The 24,199-nt window shown below is 39.1% G+C and overlaps 1 protein-coding gene and 1 long non-coding RNA gene across 4 annotated transcripts; both read right to left on the bottom strand.

Annotated features, from left to right (window-relative positions):
• Positions 1-1,999: 1,999 nt before the first annotated feature.
• On the bottom strand, positions 2,000-4,243 carry LOC138223128 (uncharacterized). The gene is made up of 2 exons (XR_011181638.1): positions 4,117-4,243; positions 2,000-2,836 (listed from the first exon to the last, which is right to left on the bottom strand). It is a non-coding gene; the product is annotated as an uncharacterized lncRNA (long non-coding RNA).
• A 5,007-nt stretch (positions 4,244-9,250) lies between these two features.
• On the bottom strand, positions 9,251-23,315 carry timmdc1 (translocase of inner mitochondrial membrane domain containing 1). 3 transcript variants are annotated; one of them, XM_015363976.2, is made up of 8 exons: positions 23,249-23,315; positions 18,768-19,030; positions 16,956-17,121; positions 15,871-15,959; positions 14,767-14,834; positions 14,596-14,674; positions 11,365-11,475; positions 9,251-10,294 (listed from the first exon to the last, which is right to left on the bottom strand). In XM_015363976.2, exons 2-8 carry the CDS (start codon positions 19,004-19,006, stop codon positions 10,156-10,158), a joined length of 891 nt encoding a protein of 296 aa, XP_015219462.2. In that variant the 5' UTR covers positions 19,007-19,030; positions 23,249-23,315; the 3' UTR covers positions 9,251-10,155. The 3 variants fall into 3 exon arrangements, with proteins under 3 accessions (XP_015219462.2, XP_069035084.1, XP_006639151.3); XM_069178983.1 differs by lacking the exon at positions 23,249-23,315 and adding an exon at positions 21,899-21,934; XM_006639088.3 differs by lacking the exon at positions 23,249-23,315 and adding an exon at positions 20,682-20,717.
• Between the last annotated feature and the right edge of the window lie 884 nt (positions 23,316-24,199).

Raw genomic sequence — 24,199 nt, 5'->3', positions numbered from 1 at the left:
ATAAAATCCCAACATTAAGATCAAAACTCCGCTCATTGGTACGTACATTAAGATGGATAACAAAGCCAGAAGGAAGCAAGAGAGGAGAATATTCACAATAACCGCTGTGTGGTTGATCCTCTTCGGTGCTTTAATCATACTGTGTTTTATTGTACAAGGTGACTCAAAACATACAAAACATGAATCTTTTCCTAATAATTTCTTATATTGTGTCTGTTTTATGTTATACAGAGGTAAGAGAATGGTCTTTCAAGATCTAAATGAGCACAGGACGTGCATGCTTTTAATATAAATGACATACTATATTTTTCAGAAATGTAGAAACATCAGCTTTAATGTTGAGTGTAACAGGTAGTGATGCTGCAGCCCAAAAGATTGGGCTTCATATTCAATACGACTGGACAGGGGCACCTTCTGTGTGTGGTTTGCCCATGTGGGCTATCTCCAGGATCTGGTACCAAACATATGCTTATTGGGGAAATTGGTGTCTCTAAGAGTGCATGTGTTTCTGCACACTGTATTGGAATGATGTTCAATCCAGAGTGTTAAGAGCTAATTACAAATAAGAGGAGACCATTCAGACTACCTGTTCTGTTTGAATGTTGCTAATTGATCCAAAGGTCTCATCCAGCCTTTTCTCCAACGAAGCCACAGCATCAGGTCTAAAGACATGGTTAGTTCGCTTGTTCCAGACTCCCACAACCCTTTGCATGAAGAAATGCCTCCTGTTCTTGGTTTTAAAAAGAACTTCCAAGTAGTATCCACTCATGTCATCTGGTTTGTGTTTGTGTCCAATGTTAATTTAAAAAAAGTTCATTGGGATCTTGAAACATATCTAGTAAACTGAAATAAATGATGCATGTTCATATTTATCACATTTGGAGTCCCTCAAGGCTCTGTCCCCAGACCTACGCTGTTTGCTTTCACTGGGGGCATTATTAGGAAGCACTGGTCAGTGTAGGACATTCCCTTAAACCCTTAGGGATGTATCTAGTCGCTCTTCTCTGGGCTGATTATGGAGCAACATTGTTTTTTCTTTATCACAGTGACCACAGTTGTGTGTAGTTTTCATAATGACGTCATATAGTGCATTGTACAATTTTAATCTAAATTCCCATGATTTAAATTGTGCACTTTTAACGATACATCCTACCAATGCATATACAGTACCCCTTTTTATTGCTTCCCCATATTGTCTGGAAGATGTAAATGATGTACATGTTGTCCTGCATCCTGTGCTCTAAGGAGAGATCCCTGGTTGTCTCTACTATTACCTGGAATAAGCAGCTTTGCCACACTGGATATTGCAGCATATTAACATTACATAGAAAGTTTGGAAACTTTAATTATTTTTATCACTGGACAAAAAATGTATTTCTAACATTCAGCTGTTTACTGTCTGCAGTCCTACACCTTCAGTATATACATGGACAGTAAAAACAAAGAACATAATTCTGAAAATCTGATGAGAAATTTATAGGAATAACATTTCTGTGCATCACAAAGATGGCCTGCAACTGTATTCTTCTTTAGATCCTTACAATAAAAATCGAGTATTTTCATAAATCTTTAACACTGCACCTACTCTTACAGGACTTTGATTTTAAGAGTTAATTTTACCTTATTTATGAATAACAAAGCAGAAACAATAGTGACAGGATGAAAAGTTTCAGTCTGACAGGTTTTCAGGTGGAACTCAGCATGGGTGTGCCTGACTGAATGCTGAGATTTCATTCCTCACATCGATGGTAACAACCAAACAAGGCAGCCAATGATTGAAGATCACAGCTCCCTTTCTGGCCTGATAAAAACAAGGGTGAGCAGATCTCACATTTCAGCTATGTCAAGTGCCAGTTGCTTTCACAAGTCAAACCACAAGATATTTTAGAAAATATTTTTCCATATTGGCAATTGGCAAGAGATTATACAGTAATGGAACCTTCAAACCTCTGTGTCTATCGAAGAAGACATTACTGCATACAGGGAAAACACATAGACATATCTCCACAGGAGAAGACTCCTGGAAATACCTATTTTTATTTTATTGGATTCATGTGCAGCACTTTACTATATACATATCATATATGTCATGTCACTACTGTATAATGAAAATGTGCACACTATAAAAAGACATACTCTAACAGAAAACAAAAAAATGCTTGGTTGCACCTCTGCCTACAGTAATTACAATATTTAATTATAGGCATCATAAGCAAATTGCACTAAAACACAAAGACTAAGACTGTTAATCATTATTTTATGTAACCATAAGGAAATATTTAAGTAGTTCTTATGTGAATGATCAAGACATAGAAAGACATGTTACTGATATGTCACTGATATGCTTAAGCCATGCTCCTCAGGGGTTACTCATTTTCTGTAGTCAGTCCACATCTCTTGAGTGGGGTTCATTAGCATGAGCCAGGTTGCTTCCTCTCCGAGATCTACACCTGAGTGACGGACAGCTCCTCAAGTGTCCTGGTGCTCGTGACGGTGGAGCTGTTCTCTTCCACAGTGGTTTTGCTTGTGCTGGAAATGGCTCCGTCTTCAATGACCAGGGAAGGCATCTGCCTCGTCTTTGTGAAGAAACCCTTCTTCTGGAGGTTTTTGGAGTATTTGTAGTACCCCAGCACCTCCGTGTTGATGTTCTCAGAGAAGTTTTCGGTCATCAGAGAAAAGAAGACAAAGCCAAAGAAAATCCCAACGATGACGACCACGTATATGGTGTTCCAGACACTGAAGCGCCCATCATTGTCATGCTTCGTGTAGTTTCTGCGTTGCTCCAGGAAGTGCCAGAGAAGCAAGTCCAGTTCTGTTCTGTTCACCATGGCTCTTGCTGCAAAGAGCAGAAAAGGGGATTCTTTTTTTTCAATTACAGTACTTAAGTACATAACAAAGCTTACAAATGAGAGCACACTTGTCCCATTTAGTTCTTTTGGTAATTCGTAACTTATTTGAGCTAAAATCTGAGGAGCTTATCCAGATGTTTTCTTGAAAGAAGTCATGGTAACATCTTCCACACTCCCACAAATCCTTCCTTCCTAGGATAATTATAAAGTTCTGGCATTCCCAGACACAGCTGAATGTCCCAGGCATTATGTTTTGCAAACAGAAACTGCAGAAACCTTTAGAAAACGTGTTCCTAAAAAGATGACAAAATGCATTTTTCTACTCATTTTTTCTAGGGGGAATTCAACACTTGGATAAATATGCATAAAAATGGCCTGTTTTAGGTACTTCTTTAATTTGTTTATAATATGCTTTGCTTTGGAAAAGTAATAGAAGATTTATTTCCTTTATTAAAAAATATGTGGATTAGTTTTGCTCTGTCAGAGAGGTTAGTAAGCCTTATGCTACTGTATATATGTTTTTCTTGTTAAAATATAGTATTTGTTATAATACTAAAAAAATAATAAAAGGCCTTTATTTGAAAAGCTATTACTCATAAGTAATTAATTTGATTTAATATACTTTGTAAATTAAACTATGTTTATTATAGCCATACTGTCATTAATTTTATTCATAGATACTGAGAGACATACAGTATTGTAAGTGCTGAATTCCCAAACGTCAAAAAGATAAATGATATAGGGAACTCTTTTGCCAAATAATTTTGTCTGTAACTTTTTTAAAATTTTACTTTACAAATACAGATTCTTTTGATCGTTATTTTTGACAGTATTTCTGTACTGAAAAATTTTAAATCCTTTTAAAAAAAACACATAAATTCTGGCCATACTGACAACAATGCTTCTGATTACAGTATATCGGGAGTGGAGTGGAGTTCCTGTATAAAGCCTCATTTTAAAGCACCAGAAAGGTCTTACAAAATATTGATAAAAATACTTAAAACTCTAAAGGTCTTCTTAAGAAAATAAAATACTGATTTAAACAGAAACTTCAATTCTAAAACATCACTCTGAATACTTTTAAAGAAAGACGGAATGAAGCAACAAAGATGAAAAACAGATACTGTAAATCTTCAGGAGCAGAGACTTTGTTTCAGCAAATGAACCCACATGCTGTTACTGAAGAGTGCACAGTCTACATCTGGAATTACACTACATAAGCACTATGTACTCTGTTTGATAAAAGGAGACAAGATTTAATACTTACATGCAGTGCTTACATGTGCTGCGTAGAGCTAATTTGTTAACAACCCAGCCAGTGAGCTCAACTGTGACTTCAGGTGTCAAACCTGTGAGACACCATCCATGGGCAGGACTTCTTTCTCCTTCTGGAATGCACGATTTGTGCATTGAAAGAATTAAACAGAACAGTATTATGCAAGCAGCTATTTAGTTCAGTAATCCAACACCTTTTAATGAATGTACAGTGTGGAATGTATGCATGCAAATTAAAATGTTCATTGTTTTCCGGGTTTTGCAAATTCCTGTACTTCTTAAGGGTACAATTAAAATGAAGATTTGTACGTTCTCAGGTGTAACAAAGATAAGTGATGAATAGCTATAAGAAGTGTTAAAAATCAATCTTTAATGGATGGTAGCTAACACTGTACCTGCATGTTTTTTTTTCCAGGCTTCACTCTAATGCAGTGCATGTTATTGAATACAAATATATTGGCAAACGTTTTTAACAGGTTCAAGCATATACAGAACTCGCACAAACTACCTATTTTAAGTTTCTTGTACTGTATTTCAGAATACAATTTTCATAAAACTGCCAAGCACCTTAAGCACCTTCTACATCTGTGAAATGGTAACTGCAGTACCCACACAGCTAAGTACAAATCCTCAGACTCAATTCACTTCTGCAATATGCACTTTTTGCATGGTCTATCATGTTTTTCTTCCACGACTACTTATTTATATTTCTGCAAACATATTTATTGTTCTAAATGTTATTAATAATAATGAATTATTATTATTTATTATGTTTGTAATGTACTGTCTACATTGTGTGGTGTTGTCTGTTGTACCGTGCGTGTCCCGAGAGATCATCGCAAATAAGAATTTTAATGTACATATTGCTGTCCAATGTACATATGGCAATAAACTCCTCTATTCTCTCTACACTACTCCCTATAATAGATAGACATTGCTTGCTCTCTTCAGACTCTGGACTTCTTCCAGTTCCCACAAAGAGGATGTGAACACTGGGAGACCAGGCTTTCTGCTCTGGTGCTCCAACACTCTGGATCCATCTCCCAGCTCATATGGGATCATGCAAGTCTGTCAGCACTTTCACATCCTACCTTAAAACTCTTTTTATACACATCTTTTAATTTTGATTAACTGTTTGTATTTAAATGTGTACATCTCATTGTTTGTCATACTGTAGGTGCCTTGAGATTACAGTATACCATAAACATGCTAAATATGATAAAGGGTAGCATTTTTATAATGTTGCTCAAGCCTGTTTTCTGATGTTACAGTATAACTCCATCGACCCTGTAACCACCCATGGTGATCGCACGAGACACCTGCCGTGTAAGAACTTAGGAAAGGTCATGAACAAATGAAGGCCATTTGGCCCATTCATCTCAACTGACTAGGAATGGCCACAGGCCAGTCTTTTTGCTCTTCCTGTGGAAACAGCTCAGGTATAGCTGAAAAGGTGATATGATATTGTAACGCTTACGGCCGACAGGCACTGTGTAAGAGCCGGCGTACCAGAGCGGGTGACGTCACCGCCCTTCCCTGTAATAGCAGGACCACAGCTACTGGGCTGTAGAGAGATCTCTCTTTGGCTCACGGGGCTAGGTCGCTGCAGAGAGACGCGGAAGTCCCGGGTTCGAGCCCCGGACGGTGCAGGGGCCGACCTAATGTGGCAAGGGCGCCCGCCTGAGCCCCCGTAGCGTTACATTTATCAGGCTTGTGTATCTTGTCACACTGTTGCAAGAGGAGTGCATTTGCACTTTGCTCTCAGTTTTTTGAAACTCCAGTTCTGGTGGAACAGTTCTCTTACTCTCGGATGTCTCATAGGGGTTAGTTTCAAAAACACAATTAGCATATAGTTCTAGACTTGCTAACCTAAATTAATACTAAGAAGTCCACCATGACTGAAAGTTAGCTTTGTGATTATAAAATATATATTCCTGTATATGTTATTTTTGTCTTTTGATCAACATATGCATCCCATATAAAATACATATTTTGCATATCTTGTACAGGAGGATGTGTTTGTATTTTCTACCAAGACAAAATATGCAGGGTGGCACAGTGGTATGCGTTGCCCAACGGTGTTGGTGCCCTCGGTGTTATTTCATGGAGTCTGCATGGAGTCTGTATGTTCTCCAAGTGTTGCATGGGTTTTCCCTGAGTCATCTGGTTTCTTCCCAAAGTCCAAAGACATACTAGTAGGTTAATTGGCTCATTGGAAAATTGGACCTTGTGTGTGCCCTGCAATGAACTGGCGTCCCATCCAAGGTGTACCCCGCCTTTGTCCGTTGTTCGCTGAAGCTCCAGCTCCCCTGCAGCCCTGAACTGGATGAAGTGTTTAGAAAATGGATGGACAAAATATGCAATTAATAAGTCATTATGTGTATTATGGGAATATAGCTTCTTAGCACCACTTCAAATTCCAAAGACCTTCTCAACACCAGTTCAGCTGAACCAACCATTACACTCCAGGTCACCTTCAAAAACTGCAAAACATCCCAGGAATATGGTGGATTTCATTTTAAGGATTATTTTTCTTACATGTTCTTCCACGTTCTGTCTTAAAAAAATGTATTTCTCTATCCAATATCACTTACCATTAATGATTCATTAAGATCTGGAATTGCTCCATCCAGTATGTGGTTAATTTTGCAGTTCTTGCTTGTTAATAAAGGCGTAAATAGACACAGGCCTGCTTAACAATTAGTAGTCATATTACTGGAATGACTTATCCTTGTTTAACTCTTATCCGATAGAAAACAATTTGTTCAATTTGGCCATATCTGGCGTCCCACAGGGCTCTGTTCTTGGTCTCATTCTATTTGGTCTGTACATGTTACAGGTATGGTATGTGTCAGGTAATTGTCACAGGTATGGTATCAGTTTTCATTCCTGTGTTGATTACATTCAAATTTGTTAACATGCAATCTGACCTAATGGGACTCTCTACCTTTTCACACTGATTAGATGATGTTATAAAACAGATGTAATAAAATGTTTTTTGATCAACAAAATGGAGGTTATGCTGACTGACTCACCTCAACAACTCTAACAACTTAAATTTACAGGTGATTCTATTGGAATCAGTCCAAGTACTCAGGTCAGGAAGCCTGGTATCATCTTTAATTTGAGTCTTGCATTTGAGGCTCATGTGCAAGACATGCACATACAAGGATGAAATTGACACCTTTAAAATACTGCAACATATCCTTGTATCATCAAATACACATACTTTTGTGTTTCACAGGCTTGATTATTGTAATACTGTACCTGCTGTACTGACAAACATGTAAATAAATTGTGATATATTCAGAACTTATGTGCTTGGTTCTTAACTAAAACTAAACTAAAAACTAAGCTAAAACTGTTTATAATGTTTTAGCTTCCTTGCAGTGAATCTACATTCTGAATCTACGTTCTGAAAAAAAATCAAAATACCCCTATTACTGTTCACCTCTAAAAGAATATGGCTCCTGAAAACATTAGCCATTTGTTAATCCTATGTTAGCGGTTTCCAACTCCAGTCCTGGAGGAACATCAAGTCTCAGAAAACTGAATATAAACATGTTTTGGATCACTGGACATCATATCTTTGTATTCCATTTGCAGTACATGTAAATAGTGTACTACAAAAAAGAAAACTCAAGCAGACATTCATTTTCTCTCTCTCCCATGAACACAGTGATTATTCTTTCTAAAAGACAGCATTCTGTAACTTCATGCAGCAGGGTTACTGTACTGCACTGTAATATTCAGAATGTCAATTCTTGATCTATTTATTTTGTGTTAGATCCTACCAACTAAATAAAATAAGTAATTCTAGCGAGCTTACTTGTCTCTATTTCCTTCAGCGCTCAGTGACATTTCATGTATTAACTTTACTCCCACTTTCTTGGGCTGTTCCTTTAAGTCTTTAGTCACCTGTGCTGACTGACCAGCAACAGAATGGAAGAAAAGCAGACTCATTATTTCCTAGCAGTTTTGGAACCAAATTCAATTCTATTGTTTACCTTTTCTATGACAACAATGGCCTCATTAAACTTCTCACTGGTCAGACTAGCTAAACCAGGAAAATCCCCCACTTAAACAAGGGAACATTTATTTGCTTTCCTTTGCGGATCACGTACGCGTTTACTGGCATTTTATAAAAATGCTTTACTGCATCTCTCTTTCCAAATGTTCTTCTAGAATCTGAGAGGCGCACAGGGGAAATGTTGACTTGAAGTATAGTAAATGATCAGTCAGATTGCTTTTTTATCATTTGCAGATCAGTTAAGTTTTTTAGTCCAATATATTCCCATTGACACAAGTTGAAATGCCTTCACATGGAATTTGTTCAAAGTCTATGAACTGATCAAATTTGGTGCCCTTCTGGTTTCAATTTTCTTTAAGATTATAAGCTCTGTAACAGAGATTTTGAGGCTTCAGTCAAATGGACAGGGCACAAGTAGATTAAGCAATTTAAACACATCGTCTAATTGCAAATAGTAAACCCAGCACTTAGCACTTCTTTCTTCTACCTAAAGAAGATCCACCCCATCTAGAAATTAATCCGCAGTTTGCCATAAGCAAGCGGTGTGCAGCTTCTGGTCTATCAAGGGCTTAATCAAAGCTATTTACAAGTCTGAAGCTCCCTGGGGGTACTGGGAAGTCCTTTTTTTCTTAATCGCTGCATCTTCTAGCTTCCTCTTTGTGATGGCATTTGCAGAGCTGGTGTGTGGCAAAGTGCTCCCACAAACCACTGAATTGTTAATTGTTCCTTTGCTAAATCGGCATAAATGCAGAAACCTGTACCTGCAATTCAACATACAGTATTCCACTGAAATGTACAGCTATAACAGCCAATCCAAACTAATGAGATTCATCCTAGAAGAAATTAGACACAACCTAGAACTACTGTATTCCTACACTGAGATACAGCCCATAAGATCCAGACACCCTACCTTATTTACAAAACAAACTTGTCATTTCAAATTCAGCTGAAAATGATGGAAGAGTCAGTCTTCTCAGGGCATGTGTCAGATTAAAAAAAGTGCTGCCCCATGTATTAGGAATCCCGCTATTACACTGCCTGTCCTGCAATGTCTTCTATTGACTGTATTCAAATTAAAGGTCTATGGAAGATAGACTTATGACTAATTGCTGTCTTTCAAGGATTTGTTTTCGCACAAATTTGATTGATGCAATATACACAAAACTATTTTAGTTCCCCTGCATACAAAAAAACAAATTAAAAACAATTCATTAATGTTAAAACACTTTTCAATTCTTTACTCTTCATAGGTTTTCAATCGTTTTGTCTTTTTTCTGCCTTGAGGATAAATAATGGCACTTATCCACATTATCTAATGATAATTCTTTTACAAATTTCTTGTAATTGTTCACACTTGTTACAGTATTTGTACATCATTGAAGCGAGGGTACTTTACAAGGGACAATTTAGCATTTACAAAGCCTAAAATAGCTAGAAAATCACAATGTTACAGAGTGACTTTGTTAAAATGTACAGTATATCTGGTCTGTGTAAAAGTACACCAGGTATAACGTCCATTATTTTCTCCTTGTTGATGTCCTTTTCTCAAGATCATTCTACACAAAGAATATAAAATGTAAAGCTCTTTTGTCAATCAAACACACCGAGCTTTGACCATTTCTCTCTTCCAGTGAGACAATGGCAGTGACACTGTTATTGATTATGGATAATGTTGGTCACTCTCCACTGTCCATGGATCAAGTAAACAGGATTTCTTGTATTGGCACATTTCCTGTACAGCCTTCCCTCTACTGACAGAACTCCAGCAAGGTTCTTGCAAAGTCCTGAGGAAAATGAAGGTGAAACGCTTGCTCCTCCACAGTATGTCCTTTCAGTCGTATACCTGGGGAACTCTCTGAGGATAGGTTGGTTACAAAAAAAGAGGTGAGGAAAACATGAGACAAGAAGTCTTCTTAAAGAGCCAAATAGGTAACCCTTAAAAGTGGCTAAACACCACCAAATAAAGGGGGACACTGGACTGTTACCCAGTGAAAATACAAATCACTTGCTGGCAGAGGCTTCTTCATTTCTGGGAAGGTTTAGAAGCTCTTCAATTCTGTCCAGGTCTGTCTCTATGGAACCGTCCTCCACTTTACTCATTTCGTCAATAAGTCCCTCCGTCACATTTAGCCGAGCATTCCTGGAAGAGAGAGAAATACAGGGAAATAGAACTGACAAGACTTCTCAGGGCTGCATGTGAATCCTGTTATCTTCATTAGTTCAGGTGTCTGAAAGATTCAGCTTTGAAGCATTTATGTGTGACAGCTCTTCAAAATCATGCAGGAAGAAACAAGAGTGTTTCAGGTTTGACACTTTCAAGAAAAACATCTTAAAGTGAAGTCTTCTTATTTTTGCAATTCCTTTACTGTGTTGAGGAATTTTTTCTTTGAACAAGAATTACACAGGTCCTTTATATATATATACCATTATATGACAACTTCTCTTTTCTCGGACAGCCTGACAGACATGCTCATTAGAATCAGCAGTGATCAACACTGTATGTCAGCAAGATTAAGATTAAGTTTTTATCTATCTCACCTGAGCTGGTTCCTGTAAATAACAAACTTACAATAAACTACAGTGGTCAGCTTGCCCATACACCAGTCGAAAATTATTAGTTATTACTATATATGCTTAACAGATGCTTTAATCATGGGCAACTTAGAAAATAATATAAGGGTTAATGTCTGTGGAAGCTGGAAAAATCTTTCTTAAGGGGTAAAATTAATTTGATCAAAAATCCTTAAAGTAGAGAGCGAGAGGGGCCGTTCTATGAGGCACTTTCAAATTCACATGCTGTTCTGCATCGCTGTGCAACACCTGGAAAACTGCGTTGCTGAAAAATTTTAAATGTCTCTGGAGCCAAACGAAAAACTTCCTTATAAGAAACCTTTTTCATGTCTCGATGTAAGATTGGGCACAAACCTGCTTACCATGTTATTTAAAATTTCACTTAGGAATAACTAAAACACATTTCGCAAATATAATTGAGATCCATGACACCTATCTCATTATTATTTTTATTTATGATGCATAAGAAAACTGCCTTTTTGCACTCGCTGTACCATAATATGTACCACATTCAAGTGATTTATTTTGTGATCTTGCGGTGCAACCCTAAGCTAAGATGAGAGCATCGCAAAACCAGATATGTCACCAGCGTGTATTTGAACCTCCATTTGCAATGTTTTAATGGTTTCATTTCCCTACCACTCAGCCAGCTTGAGCTCGTACAGCTCCCTGCGTTCCCTCCTCTTGCGCTCCCGGTGAGTCTCGCCAGTCAGCCTCTGCACGGCCATCATGAGCGCCCCTGCCGGGACCCTGGAGAAGAAGACGCTTCTTACAACAAGGAGCAGGAAGTGCTTGGGGGCTAAAAGGGTTTTTTTCAAATTCATTTGCTGGAAACCTTTCCTGTTCTTTTATTAAAGTCCTATTGTATTTAAAGAGGAACTGCAATGCTATTTTTATATTTCGGGGTTAGAAAAGAACGAACGCTGTTTAATATATTTCAAAACCACAATAAAAGTCAAAAGTACACAGTGATGTGTAAAACCTCTAATTGACATCGCAAAACAAATTACATTTCCAGGTATGCTCAGTGCCATATTCAGAATGAGGCACCAAAACTGGTGATGTGAGTCAGCCCTATTACATTGTAAACAAGCAGGCTTGTGAATACATCTCTTTTAATCTAACAGAAATATTGCTTTTGACTTACTGCCATAAGTACTACTTACTTGTTAACTCTGCATTAACTCACATTGGAACATTTCTGTGGTGAAATGTGTGTTGAATAACTAGTAGCTAGGGACAACATGGCAACTTATAGTACTTTCACTAAGTTCACGATTTTGTGCTTAATTCTTAATTTGTAAACTTTTGTGATATCATTAATTTTGTTTTACCAAGATTTAATTCTGGTAAGAGAATTTAGGATTGCAGATCCACTTTAATAGTGCAGCCTTTACAACTGTTGCTTCTGCTTACACATTTAAGGTTCCAGCCATTCAGCACTTTGATACAATTACTTGGAAGGACACATCTTTACAGGGTTCAGGTTCTCTTCAAGGTCTTTTGGCCTATTAAGTGGTATTCAGGAAGACAAACTGATGGCAACAGAGAATGTTATTTTCATTTCTGACCGAATTCTGTTCTTTTTCAGGGCCACTGAATCAGTAAGAAAATGAGATGTCGGACTGAGACGGATATCTTCCTTTAACTGCCACAGCCTAGAAAGCATATTCTGCCAAGAGCCTAAGCCTTTAACTGTATATTCCCACTTATTGAACACCTGTGACTAAATTTAAGAATTTTGTTCACAAAAGTGTATTTAGGTCGGTTTCCATTAATTGGATTGAATTAAAAATCAATCGCATTATTGAGTGTATGTCAGAAACAAAAGGGAGATTTGAATGTACTTTTGTTGTTGTTTAGTTCTAAGCTGCATCAGTGAAGGAAAGGGAAGAGTTTTCTGTCTCCTGTTCTTACAGATTGACTCAGAGCTGAGTTGAAAACACAGCACAGGACTGCATCAAGAGCAAACTCTATATCTCCCTCACTGTGGCTGGAGAAGACAAAACACAGTCTGGGGGGGAGGGGGAAAAAAACTCTCCCGACTCCTGTGCAGCTCTGTCAGGGCAGCAGCTGCTCCCCCAGCAGAATGTAGCCTCCTGCCCCACAGATGGGCTCGTTTCTGGGGACTGCCCGGAAGACGAGGGTGTGTGGTGTGGCTTAATTTGGTGTCTGGGGGGCACAGAACGCTGAGTGAGCACTGCGGGGCCAGAGGTGCAGCTGTGAGCCAGGAGGTGTGGGGCGAGCAGCTGGCTGCCACAGTGCACACAGCTCCTCCAGGCTGGGGGAGAAGAGGCTGTGGGCAGCTGCATGCCATCAGGGACAGAGCTGCAGTGGGCCGGGCCGGCCCAGAGCCCTCAGCCACGAATCCCAGGAGACGGCTCGCAGTTTCCAGGACCCCTGCTGAGCCTTTCTGCCTCCCTTAGCACACGTGAACAACAACCACCAGGGTTCCAGCAGATGAAAATGATATAATGGGAGGATTTTGTTACTTCTGTTAATAGGCTGTTTTGTTTATGTAGTGTTGTTAGGACAATTACCTTCCAAAAAAACTTAAAAATCCACTTTGTTCAGCCAAAATACATGCAAACTCTGTATGGATCGTCCACAATAATAAACTACATTTAAAACCAGAGATAACACTGCAGCTAAAAATCAAATGTGGAACATATTCATACAACTTCTTACAGTACAATGGACTCAATCTCTACATTAACAGACACAGTATCGGTATTCTCATCACAATGATTACAGTTCCAAAATGATCACTTAAGACTAAGTGGTTACTTAACCCAAGGCATAAATGTAGGGACTTCACAGAATAAGTGATTTACACATGCAAGAGACAAAACAGTATTAATAATTTAGTGAGCAATAGATGGAAGGAAACAATGTGTTGAATGGCATTCATCAGAACTTCACACCAAATATACTGTACAAACTGTTTAATGGCCATAATAATAATAATTAATTAATAATTGTATTATATAGCGCTTTTCTGGACACTCCACTCAAAGCGCTTTACAGGTAATGGGGACTCCCCTCCACCACCACCAATGTGCAGCATCCACCTGGATGATGCGACGGCAGCCATAGTGCGCCAGAACGCTCACCACACATCAGCTATCAGTGGGGAGGAGAGCAGAGTAATGTAGCCAATTCATAGAGGGGGATTATTAGGAGGCCATGATGGGGTAAAGGCCAGGGGGGAAATTTGGCCAGGACACCGGGGTTACACCCCTACTCTTTTTTTCGAGAAGCGCCCTGGGATTTTTAATGACCACAGAGAGTCAGGACCTCGGTTTTACATCTCATCCGAAGGACGGCGCCTGTTTACAGTATAGTGTCCCCGTCACTATACTGGGGCATTAGGACCCACATGGACCACAGGGTGAGCGCCCCCTGCTGGCCCCACTAACACCTCTTCCAGCAGCAACCTTAGTTTTTCCCAGGAGGTCTCCCATCCAGGTACTGACCAGGCTCACACCTGCTTAGCTTCAGTGGGTTGCCAGTTGTGAGTTGCAGGGTGATATGGCTGCTGACATAAGAAAAGTGCTTCTCCTGTTAACGTTTGTACTGGTTTGAACATGGCAGTGTCACTTACTGTACACTGGATCGAAATTAGTTAAACATGTCGATGACTGATATTTTGAAAATCTCTATTAGCATCTCTAGCAAAAGTACACTATCTCAAAAATGAGTGGAGAAAAGTCTGTGCGAATTAAAGAGATCCTTAATTCTTGCCTTAATTGAGTCCATCCGTTAAAAAAAATCCGGAAACATAAATCTGTGTCTAGCTGAGCCTAAAAATCATTTGCTGTTCAGTGGGAACACTGTCTGTCCTACTCATTAGCCAGTGTGACTACTCACCCAAGGACTGCCCCAATGGCACTGCATGCCAGCATGCCACTCAAACCCATGTTCAGCCTAAACAAGCCCCCTGTAATTGCTAAAGAGAGAAAAATGATCTTTAAAAAAAATCAATTTGAGGACGACAGAATAAAATTATCTACTGTCATACTGTACTTTATTTCTACCCACCTCCTGCAGCAGAATAATGACTCAGGCTGTTTTTATCTCTGTAAACAGACAAACCAGTGCTCACCGTGCTGAAATAACAAGAAAGAGAAGAGGTTTAACTCTGCAGGTTTATACATGTATCAGGAACAAAAATACAATCCAAATCTTCTATTTTAATTAAACTATAAACATTATTTCAAAGAAATAAAATAATTATAATCATTAAAATGGCATCATGCAGTCTGACTTTTGGTCAGGCTAGGATGTACAGTAAAAACACACATCACCCTTTGCTCCACATTACAAATGATCGGGGAATGTGGTAAATACAATGAAAACAGAGGGGCTGATTTAATGATGTTGTAACATTAAATGCCATCATTCATCTGGATGACAAGATGTCTGACATTTCTGTAACAAAGATTCCCTAAAAAGGAGGAACTGACAGTGTAGACGTCTGTATCTCTTTAAATAGCTAAAGGAAAAAAAAATCATAAAGCTTTTCGTGCTACAAAGCCGTGCTTGTGAGACCTGCTGAGTCTTACAGTGCTGTCATTTCCCACTCTCTGTAACGCCCGACAGGACATGCACGTTACAGACACTTGGCTCTCAACCAGCAGCTTGTTTTTTTCTAAAGGGATTTCATTTTTAACATTTTTGCATTTTAACCTTACGGGCGCTCCTGTGTATTACAAATCTTCAGACATTATATGGTGTAACTTCACTGGGTTAAAGTTCTCTCTCTATGAACAGGTCTTTTGCCTCCTTCTGCAGGCAGGTGCTCTGCAGGTGCTTTGTGCCCATGTGTGTGTTTCTAAGGCATGCAAATCATCAGACATATTAAAGCAAACTCATGAGACCACGGTGCAATTCAAACATCATGTTCTGACCTGGGGAGGTAAAAATGTAGCATTGTGATTCCTGGAATAAAAGGTGATGGTAAAGGAAAATTAGAGAAAATGATAAAGGTCCTAAGATCCTAGGAGTTTCTTCTGCACAATGACTTTCAAAACAAAATAACGTAACAAAGGGGAAAAGATTAAAGCTTACTGCTGCACAGCCCATGCATCTTTCGCCCCCGCGGAATGGAGTTATCCTCTCCCTTATGACTCACGGCGTACGCACCTGAACAATGTGACAAAGGCCGCAACCCTCCAGCTCCAGCGCCAGCCAAACCTGATAAATCCGCGGATCGCCGCGTTATGGGCTGACCTCTTCCAAGGAAACAGGAACAAGAACACATCAGCCACAGATTGCTCTTTAGTTCATTACAAGTGAATGACAGCCTCAGCTCAGGCCCAGAACTTCCAGTCTGTATCTAACCTAAACAGATAACACGTGTGGAGATCATAAAACAACAAAGCGAGAATATACTGGTTGCCATAAATACACAATTTTAGACGGGATGTGTGCTGTAAGTAACTCGCACCCTAAACATGACATAGTCACAAATTACCTGTAAGAACTTCCACAAAGAAGAAATCTTAAAGGATTTGGAGTCAGCTAGAAACAAAAACTTAATTCCAACCATTTTTAGAAAGTTAGTGCTTATTCATGTTAAGGCTTGTGGAATGCACACAGAAATTCAGGGACAATTGAGAGACACAAATTAAAGTTACCAGCATGTTTTTGGAAAGTAGTAGGAAACTGGAGCACCTGGTAAAAACTAAATGCCTCCCACTTATTTGTGAATCACTTCACTTATTTTTGCCACAGGGTGGCAGAGTGAGCCAGAGTCTAACTTAGCTGAAAGATACCACACAGAACACCAACTTCACCTGCCTCACAAAGGTTCTGGGTTCCAGTTAAAAACCCTTGCAGGCAAATGTCCTCAAAAAAGAAAACAATCAGCAATGACGGGGGTGTACCGCAGAAAGTTGTGATGGAAAAATGTATTTCTTTCCTTCTCTTTTTATTCTTGTCCCTCATGAAATGTCAAGTGCCACTGCAATTACATAGCAAAGGAAGTGCATCACTTCCTTTAACACTAAATACACTTACGGTATTGTGTCCTTACTACTGAAGGGTAGTAGTGCTCAAACCAGAGCATACAACACAGTAAACACTGGTAAGGGAAGCGAGCCTGTTTATGAAATTGTGCAGAAGTCATATTAATGGCCTGGGGAGTCTGATGTGTAAGTTACTGTACTTCACGTTTTGCTTCAAGTGAGTCCAGATCCTTTAGCCTGAGTTCCAGTCAGAAACCTTACCACGGCCTCCACTTGGTGGCGATAGACCTCCGCCTGGCTCTGCTGGATGAAGTGCTCTCTAGCCTGTCTGGCGGCTGGGATCCCTCCATAAACCATCCCCACCACTGCTGCCGTTAACCCACTCTTCACGATATTGAGAATCTCCTCAGGGTAGGCCTGCATCTCGCTGCAAAACAGGTGCACTGCATTGGACAGGGGCTCTCCGAGATACTGCTGTGCTCAACACCGGTGCTGAGCTCTGAGGAACCAGAGCAGTTCTATTTCTAATGCTGGAACCAGAGGTCACAGCAGGCACTACTTGTTATAAACACCAAAACCAATGCATAGAAGAAATCACAAAATACACAAATAAGCAGGGAGATCTGTACTCCTGGAAACGAGTTAAATATCAAAACCTTAGTACAGAATATACTTCTCCTTTCCTTTATAAACATGTCTGCTTACGAATTAATATCACATCACCAGACGTTTTGTTGCCTCATTCCGAATCTCAGAATATGGTGTTGCACATACCTGGAAATGTTGTCTATTTTGTGATGTAAATTTAACTGTGTACATTTGACTTTTATTGTGGTTTGAATTGCACTGATCAATGCTGATTCTTTCTAACCCCGAAATATAAAAATAGTGTTGCAGTTCCCTTTAAAGGACCTTCTGGAGTTAACAATGGTGATCAGAGAATGAATGGGTTCATTCAGAAAAGACCAATTTCAGTTGCTCATCCCAGCTATGCAGATATTCAGTTTTCGGTATGTTTTAATAAAGTACAGTACTGTACATTACACAGGTACTGCACAGGAATTAACGTATTTCACAAGTGGTCCTTGTAGTGGCGTTTTAAAGACTTGTAACGGCTTTGGTAACTTAATCCATAATGGGCCAGGCAGTAACTACTGCATAATGAAACAAATTATGATTAATTGAATTTACAAACAATATGACTTAAGATTAAATCTAATTGAATTTTATATTCAAGTTATATTTTAATGAAACTATTACTTTACAAAACAGATGTTTTATTTACTACGAATTCTCTTCAGTGGTAGAGTCAAAAGCAACTGTGCAGCACAAGAGAGACTTATGCAAGCGTTTACATCCAAGGAAATTTTTACTCATTTCCTCAGAGGTTTATGGTTCTGATCCTCAGCAACAAACACCATGACCGAGTACGGAATACTGTCAGAATCATACTATATTCTGCTGTTTTTATTATTTTTATTACTTCACTGGTACCCAGCTTATAGCGTTCACCATAAAACTGTTACCCATTCAATCTAGTCGCTCCACGTCTTTGTGGTCACTGAACTCAGTGTCTTAGACAGTGCTGTGGACTGTTAAAAAAATCACTGCACAATTTCGAGACAGCAAGCGAGAGCCCTGGAGCCTATCGCCCTACTCCCCACCTTGCAACCTCCGCTCTTCAAATTCTGCCCTCCTTACTGTCCCCCAAGCCCGTCTACATTGTATGGGTGACAGGGCCTTCTCCTGTTATGCCCCCAAGCTCTGGCACTCCCTGCCCAATGATATCAGAGAGTGACCTTCTCTGAACTCCTTCAAATCCTGACTCAAAACCCTCTTCTTCAGAAAAGCCTTTACTTAACTGGTTCCATTCTTCACCCCTCAGCTCTTCTTAGTACCACCATCCATGGTCTCCTCTATATATTGTAATTGTGTTTTATCTTGTGTATTCTTCTTATTTATTGTTGTATTCTCGTATTTATTGTTATTGTCATCCTGTAAAGCGCTTTGAGAAGCCACCTTTAAAGGCGCTATATAAAATAAAGTTTATTATTATTATTACACTATACTCACCTCCTGTCAAAGAGTTCTTTTATTCGGTCCCAGCCAGTGTCCGGTAGCTCTGGTTTGCTGATGTATCGTGGTAGCTGCACGGCATTTTCTGCAGGAGCGCCTGAACCTACGCCATCAGCTGCCAAGACTCTTGGGAAGGGGACGAGACCCCAGAAGAGTGTGGAGTAGGAGGAGCCCCGCGGAGGCTTGTCAAGTCGAGGACATGCGGACATGCTCGCTGGGAGCCCTTGGCGATCCATCGCACCGCAGCAGCCCCAGTCTGCCTGTAACACAGTTAGGAGCCACAATGAAAGAGCTTCTTTTTTTATGCCTTTTGGAAACATACAGCTGCAGATAACTCCCACAACACTTCCACTGCCATCTCTCAACCAGCATAGCAAGCTGCACGTTAACTCTAAAATGAATACTTGACATCTCATGCAGATTATAAATACTGCTGCTCAAAAATGTTCCACTGGGCCGCCCAGGCTTTCACCAAGTTCTGTGTTCAAGGCAAGCAGAGCCCCTGGGCCTATGTCAAACTGTTGTCAGCCTACATTTCTGATGTTTTTTTTAAGGCTGAAAATTTCAGGGATGTCATGCAGCTTGAAAATGTAATTAATGTTCAAGCTCGAACCTCCACAGTGGGGAAAGCTCTCAGGTACCTAAATATCTCAATTCCACTTACTCCCATTACATGTATCCTTGGTGATTTATCAAAGGTTAAAGCAGCAATTCAGTATAAAAATACTTTCTTGACTCTGTATTACTGCTAAAAAATAATACTGCGAAAATGGGTGGACAGTAAAGGACCGTCATACAAAGAATGGATTAAAGTGGCTGTATCACAAGTTAAATTTGAAAAGATTTCATATAATTTACAGTACAGGGGAAACTTATTGAGTATAGGAATGTTTGAGGCCCATTAGAGACAAACTTGAATGGCATGGATGTTAAGAATATCAGTAGGAAGTTATTGAATTAATCTTTTCTCTCGTGTTTTAATTCGTTTTAGTGAATGTAAGAATTTGTTTTTGTCTAATCAGAAAAAAAAAGACAGTGAGAAAAAAAGTCCAAAGTTGGGGGGGATGGTGGTGGGTTTAGGGAAAAAAAGCACAAACTGAGCACAACCAGACGGCTGATGGAATAAGACTCGAAGTAAATAGCCTTTTATAATATCACTCCCATTTGAGCTGGAGAACCAAGAAAAAACTTTTTTTTGTTCCATCTTACCAACATGGAATCATTCCTGTTTCACAACAAGGCTAAACGTAGCTTTTGCTTGTACATCTTATATATTTCATTAAAGCTGCTGTTTGAGTTTTTGTCAGTGTAAGCAAAAGATTTATTTAACCTACAGCACGTCTGTGCTCCTCACACTCTCTAACCATAGGATACAGTCCATCCTAATGTGTCACAGATGTTAACAAGCCTTTCTGTCAATGGTCTCCTTGTTGGGTGGCCTAGCTATGCTGATGGCTGGAATAAAAATGCACCCCATGCTGATTTGGCCAAACCTAATTAGAAGTTCTGTTAACATTTCTGATGAGGTTTAAATGATCTAATTATGTAAATAATTATATGGGACCCATTAAGTAGAACGCTGGATTGTTTGAGGGGTGCATCTGAAGGGAAGCACTTAGGAGGATTATCTTCCAGTCAGTTTTATTGAAGTACCACATGGCTCTTTAAAATCCTGAACATAAACTCCTGAAGGAGGGCATCATCACTCACTGCAGCATTTGTGGATTAAGGATGCCTAGTTGATGTTTGTGTATTAAGGATTAAGGTATGTGTATACAAATGTACATATGAAACGTCTAAGGATTTATTAAGAAGCTCGTGTAATAGGACAAATAAAAGATCTCTTAAGAACCGCTTTATATGGGACCCATTAAGGTGAATGAATAATACCTGTAAATGTGACTAACCTACCCCCTTGCAGGACAGGGGCATCCACAGTCATAGTGCACAAATGTGTTCCACTGCAGAAAAATATTTACAAAAGTGAGAAAAACAGGAGAAACGTAGGTAATAGCCAAACTATTAGCACTGCTAACAGGCTTTATGAAAAACTGAGCTGGGGAACAGCACAAAGACAAGGTGTGCTTGCTTAAGGTTGAAGTCACACTTTTGACTAGAACTAAACTATCACTGACTGTGAATCTGTGCGTGCCCGGTTAAGTACCTCCCCCTGATGGATAGCTGAAAACCTATTTAAAACCAGAGGTGGGTTGGGGGTCCGTAACCCAACATGGAACAGTGCAATGGACAGGACAACAACAAACACAACAATACGGACTGATTGTGGATCCACAACAACAGTTAATACATAAACTTAGGAAGCATGTATATGAAAAGACAACAAGAAACAATTCAAAATAACAATAATGTCAATATAAGAATTATGAATAAGGTAATAATGCTTAGGAACAAGTAAAGGTTACATCCACTGTGCAAAGTAGAAAAAAGAAGGCTGGACAGACAACCGGTTTCTACTTTCAACTTCACAGTATTAAATTGACCTTTCCTGGTTCCTTTGCAGCCCAAGCCAGCTGACTCAGCTCCCCGCTCCAGCGTCATGCTAACAATACTGTCCCCGTCTCCCAGTGAGTTCCAGGATGGCATGGACAAGATGCACAGGTGAGTAACCTACACATGAATAAATGTGTGCACAGTACAGTATCCACAGGTGTGAAAGACCTCCTCTCTTGGGAGGTCAGGTGAAGGTATGAGACAGCCCTTCACGACAAATACGTTTCTTAATAAGCTCCTGCAGTAATGTTACCCAGCACAGACGGATAGGAGGATACCCTTAAGCGTCTTTATTTTTCCCGCTGAGAATGGTGTGGGTCTGGTATTTCAATCACCTGCGCATGAGTGCAGTGATTTGCATTTGATTCTTATTAAAAATATCAGGACTAGTTGGACGGGCTGGCTGGTTCACAATCTCTTTACACCGAGAGGCAGGTGTTCACAAACAAAACCATGAGTCACAAACGCCACAAAGCCACCTCACAACTTGAACGGGAACTGACATTGTGCTTTTCATCCCAAAGAGGTTTACTGTACATACAGTATTGACCCACTTCAGGACAGCTCCTGCCTGGGAGACACTCACCTCTCTAAGAGTTAGGCCTTATCCCACTCACCTGGAAGTTGTTCTGTGACATGGTCCGAGGACATTCCAACCCTGTCACTGGCTTATTGTTATTGCTCGTTTAATATTTATACTGTTCTAAAACAACATTCTTCTGAACTAAAACATAAGATCATCGCTTTCTCAGCCTTATTTCTCAGAACCCTTTTCTCTCTCCCAAACTTAAAATCTGTGTTTTCACTACAGATGAAACTCTGTAGCGCAATATAACTAATGTGTGTAACTCTAATTTGTTATGAAAGACTACAAACAAATATTGAAATACACCAAATATTTTAGAAATTGGACTTCTGGTGTTGTAAAGCAAAATACTTCTGGAATGTTTTTAAACTTTAATTCTTACCCTTCCGGGATTTAAAAATAAGTAAAACAAATGTATTTCTTCCAGAAAGTTTATCATTTGTAATGTATTTATCAGCAGCTGAGACAGAAACCGGTTAATAATGTACTTGTATATTACTGAAATGCACCTGTGCATCATTAATTTTTGTTACTATCATTTTTCCCCACCAGCAAATGTAACATGTATTCAAGTTCATTTTGTTACCTTATCAATATGCAGTAAAGCAATCAAAAAACAAAACTGTAAAATATTAACATACAACACTGCAATACCTTATCTGAGAAATATCGTGCTTCAAAGTTGAGAAAATTTCCCATCATCTAAAAGTTTGTTTTGCGTTAGTCTGTTTATATTTCTAACACAACTGTATGAGACACCTTCAATTTGCATCACCTGTACACCACAGATAGGCTAAAATTCAAGCAATGGCTGTAATCAAATTTCAATTCAATATACTGCAGAATGTAAGACGTATTTCTGTATTCAATCAAATTAATAATATAGACGCAAACACACTTGGAAGTCAAGGTCAGGCCACTTAAAATTCAAGGTTATACTAGTAATACATTTTACAATTATGACAAAAATGCTACTATAGCTCAATGTACAGGTTGCATAAATTTTCATTTTCACCATAGAAATAGTATTTATGAACGTATAAAATTAATAATACTGATATTAGCTGTTCCACTAGCATACATTTCAGAAAGGAATTTAAGAACAGGCGATGCTACCGGTGCAAGAGCTTAATTATCTTTAAAATAATCGGAAGCAAATACAATGGACTTTAGAAAGCTAAAGCATGTGTGTGAAAAGAGCGACCTACTTATCTGTGTACCTGAAATAACATTTATACAGCGACAAAAATATTATACACCACTTAAGTCGCATCACATCTACGGCTCATATTCGCTGATATTAAGAAAATTGATTTTAAACTTTAATCAGATACACTTTAACGAATGTATTCAGACATAACGTTCTCAAGCACATTTATACCTTATCCAGAACAGCTTCTCGGGGAAACCCACAATGTCAAAGCTTGTTGTCAGAATTAAAGAGAAAGTTTCCGCGATATGAAGCAGAAAATAATTAGATCGCCACCTATTGTTGGAGGACGAAACTACAGGGATATAAAATGAGCTTAAGACGCGAGAGCGAGTGACCTAGTTTGAGGTAAATCGATGAAAATCGTGGAAAGTCAAAATAACGCCTTGAAAAGAGAATGAGGATAAAACAGACATGAAATAAAAGTTTGTCATTCATTTTGTGCTGCTGAATGGATAAAAGTATGTTAATACATGCATGACTATAAACACAAAATTCAAGTTTCTGACAGGTGGCACCGAACTGGAAGAAGAAATCCCGAGCAAGATCGTTTAGGTTAACTTTTTTTTTTTTTCAGCTAGGCACTTTGGAGAAACGATAAAATGGCCAACAAAACTTTGATATAGGAAGAATGTATTATTTGAATCGATGGGGTGTCAGGTTAAATTATACAATGCATTAGACTTCACTTGGAGTACAGTGTATACTCCGGTCACCACTCATCAAGACATTGCTGTTCTAGAGCAGTAAAAAAGAGAGCAACCAAACTAACTTTTTACTGAAGGCAGTCTCATGCGCAGACAAATTAAGGGAGTCAGACTTTTTGCCTGGAACAGAAAAGATTATGCTGTATTCCAAATCCCAAAAGGCAGTAGCTACAGTAGGTCAGCTCAGAGTTACTATATGCCCCAGGGGTCCTTTCTTTAAACAAAAGGATCATGGGAGCCTGGAACTAACTTAGCCAGTATATTATCTTTATGGGATCCTTCCAGACAGTGATAAATGGAATTCTATATTGATTGCTGAGCTGATCTATGTGTGCCAGTGTCAGGAACTGATGTTGTACCATGTGCAGCAATACACAAATTTATACCCAGAGGCATTAAAATGCAATAAATGAGC

Source organism: Lepisosteus oculatus, chromosome 15 (assembly GCF_040954835.1).
Source record: "Lepisosteus oculatus isolate fLepOcu1 chromosome 15, fLepOcu1.hap2, whole genome shotgun sequence".
Lineage (NCBI taxonomy): Eukaryota > Metazoa > Chordata > Actinopteri > Semionotiformes > Lepisosteidae > Lepisosteus > Lepisosteus oculatus.
This window is presented reverse-complemented; position numbering and strand designations above follow the sequence as displayed.